The sequence below is a fragment of the Buceros rhinoceros genome, unplaced genomic scaffold (assembly GCF_000710305.1).
Source record: "Buceros rhinoceros silvestris isolate BGI_N320 unplaced genomic scaffold, ASM71030v1 scaffold23310, whole genome shotgun sequence".
Classification (NCBI taxonomy): Eukaryota; Metazoa; Chordata; class Aves; order Bucerotiformes; family Bucerotidae; genus Buceros; species Buceros rhinoceros.
The window spans coordinates 1-2440 of record NW_010388208.1 but is presented as its reverse complement, the minus strand read 5'-3'; the positions used below and the strand labels follow the sequence as shown (position 1 = coordinate 2440).

Genomic DNA, 2440 nt, shown 5'->3' with positions numbered 1-2440 from the left:
ATGGGGTCCCACACGGGAGAGCGGCCCGACCCCGGCGAGATCTGCGGCAAGAAATTCACCCGCCGGGAGCACATGAAGCGGCACACCTTGGTAAGGGCTGTCAGGACCTGCCGCTCCCTCCGCAGCGGGGAGCACCTTGTGGTCGGGCCAGCTGGTTGCCTCCATCGTTTTGTTGCTGAGAACTTGCCCTGGTTTTAACTGTCTCGGAAGTTCAGGAGGTTGTCGGCACGTTTCCCCCCAGCCCTTCCCTTGGAACAGTGGTGTTGAGTCAGGATACAGCCTCGCTAACGGTGTTTTCAGGTCCTGGGGGCCACACGCCGTTTCTTTTTGGCAAAAGGGAGATAGGATTAAGTTCTGCTCAGCAGCATCCAGTGATGCGGTTCACTTTGAATACGCCGAGTAAACTCTCCCTGCTGGAAAAGAGGGAGAGAGATGATCGGCTTTTGGCAGGTATTTCAACTACACATCGTTTTAGTGCCTGTTTTATAATTTCTCTTTTGTCCGGCTCTCTCAGCCCTTATTGTGCTCCCCGGAGCACCTGCTGTAATCCTTTCGGCTTTTGATGCCTGAAAATCATTCTTCCAGCAGCTGAAGGGAGCGAAACCTACTGATCCTGTCAGGTGGCTCTACCCAGCCCTGTCCGCTTGTCAAAGAGGTTACACGTTGTTTTAAAAAAAACCATAAAACACAATGACTTCTCATGCTGCGGCCAAAGATCAGATCCCCGCTCAGAGCGGGGAGAAGCGGAGCTGGGGCACATCAGAAGCGCTCGCGAGCTTTGAAGGCAGCTGGGGCCGGTGCGATCAGAGCCTGAGCGAGCGTCCTGCGGCAGCGAGGGCTGGCAGGGTACGGTGGGTCAATTTGTCCTCTTCCCAAAGAGCGGCATCAGTGCCAGGGCTGGGCATCGGGGTGCTGGCCAGGGCAAGCTCCTGGGCTGGCCCAGCGTAGTGTTAATATATAAAAACATACAGAATATGTATAAAAAAGAAACTATGTGTGAGTATAATACATCCTGGTCAGCCCTGAAGCGGTCAGGCAGTTGGGCTGGTGGTTGTTGTAGGTCCCTTCTAGCTGAACTGTTCTATAACTCAATAAAATGAGTATCTGGGTATAGGTTATACGTGGGTATGTATCAGTGACCCGGTGAGGCTCCTGGTGCTGGGGCTGTCACTGTGCTGGCCGTTGCCTTTGGGATTGGAGCAGCAGGAGAGCATTCTGAGCCAGCTCCTTGCCTCCCATGCGTGGCCAGAGCAGCCAGCCACAGATTTCACCTCGGATTAGGAGGTTTTGTGCGGATTTTGCTCATTGTGTGGTGAAGTTTGACTCTTGATTTTGGGTGTCCTGCTGAGCGTTCTCCTCCTGCCGCTTATTCTGTGAGTGTGGCAGCTCCATGTCCTGTTGCTCTCGCACAGAAAATGCAGCATGAGCAGCCACACATGTGACAAACCATTTTTCTGCCACCAAAGTAGTCAGAAATAAGGTTGGAGGTGCATTTGGCTGTGGGTTTTTTGAGATCCAGGATGCCTTACCGGTGCTTCTGCTCTTTGGTTCGTGGCAGCAGTGGGATCAGGAGAGAAGTCGCTGAACTGCTGCGCTGTTAGCCCTGGGTTAGCAGCGGCTGAGTGAAGGTGATGGTGGGTTGTTCTGCTCTGCGCAGAACTGGCCCTTGGGGCGGCTGGGGTTGATTTTCCTTTTCAAAACTTCCCTCATGGTGCTGGTGCAACGCAGCTCTGCACAACAGCAGGAGAAGGGGAGGGAAAAATGCAGTGATAGGAGTTCCTCCCCAGACCACTGTTCGGTGATCAAAGGGCAGCTATGAAGGATTTTGCGTTGTGTGACACCGTTCTGGGGCAAATTAATCCCAGTGGGTTTGAGCTCACAGCAAAAGCCCGCGATGATCTCGGTGCTGGGCTGCCATGGTTGTGCCTTTGCAGAAGAACGGGGGAGCGTGTCCTTCCTGCAGCTCTCCAGTTCCATCAGCACTGACCTTCCTGATGGCTCTCCTTCCGCAGGTCCACAGCAAAGATAAAAAATACGTCTGCAAAGTGTGCAACCGGGTGTTCATGTCCGCGGCCAGCGTGGGGATCAAGCACGGCTCTCGCCGCCACGGGGTCTGCGCCGACTGCTCTGGGCGAGGCATCGCCGGTCACCTGGACCACAATGGGGGAGAAGGGTCTCCAGACGAGTGCTACCCTGGGGAGGGCCAGTACATGGAAGACCCTGATGACATCAAAGTGGAAGGAGACGAGGAGATGGGAGACGACGATGACATCAAGTGGAAGGATGACGTGGGAATGTCACAAGATGATGTGATTTTAGATGATGACAAAGATGTCGACTCTCCACAGGAGCAGGACAACTCTGGGGAGAACGACAAGGATTTTACCTGGATTTCTTAGGGATTTTTTTTGTTTGTTTTTGTTTCGCTCTGTCGTTTGTA

The 2440-nt window shown here is 53.6% G+C and overlaps 1 protein-coding gene across 1 annotated transcript in view; it reads left to right on the top strand.

Moving 5' to 3' along the window:
- ZBTB46 (zinc finger and BTB domain containing 46) overlaps positions 1–2399 on the top strand; it is a 36488-nt gene extending 34089 nt beyond the window's left edge. Inside the window, exons 5-6 of the mRNA XM_010145179.1 lie at positions 1–90; positions 2013–2399. The exon at positions 1–90 is cut by the window's left edge and continues 6 nt beyond it. Coding sequence (XP_010143481.1) covers positions 1–90; positions 2013–2399 — 477 coding nt within the window. The remainder of the gene's footprint in view (positions 91–2012) is intronic.
- Positions 2400–2440: the final 41 nt, after the last annotated feature.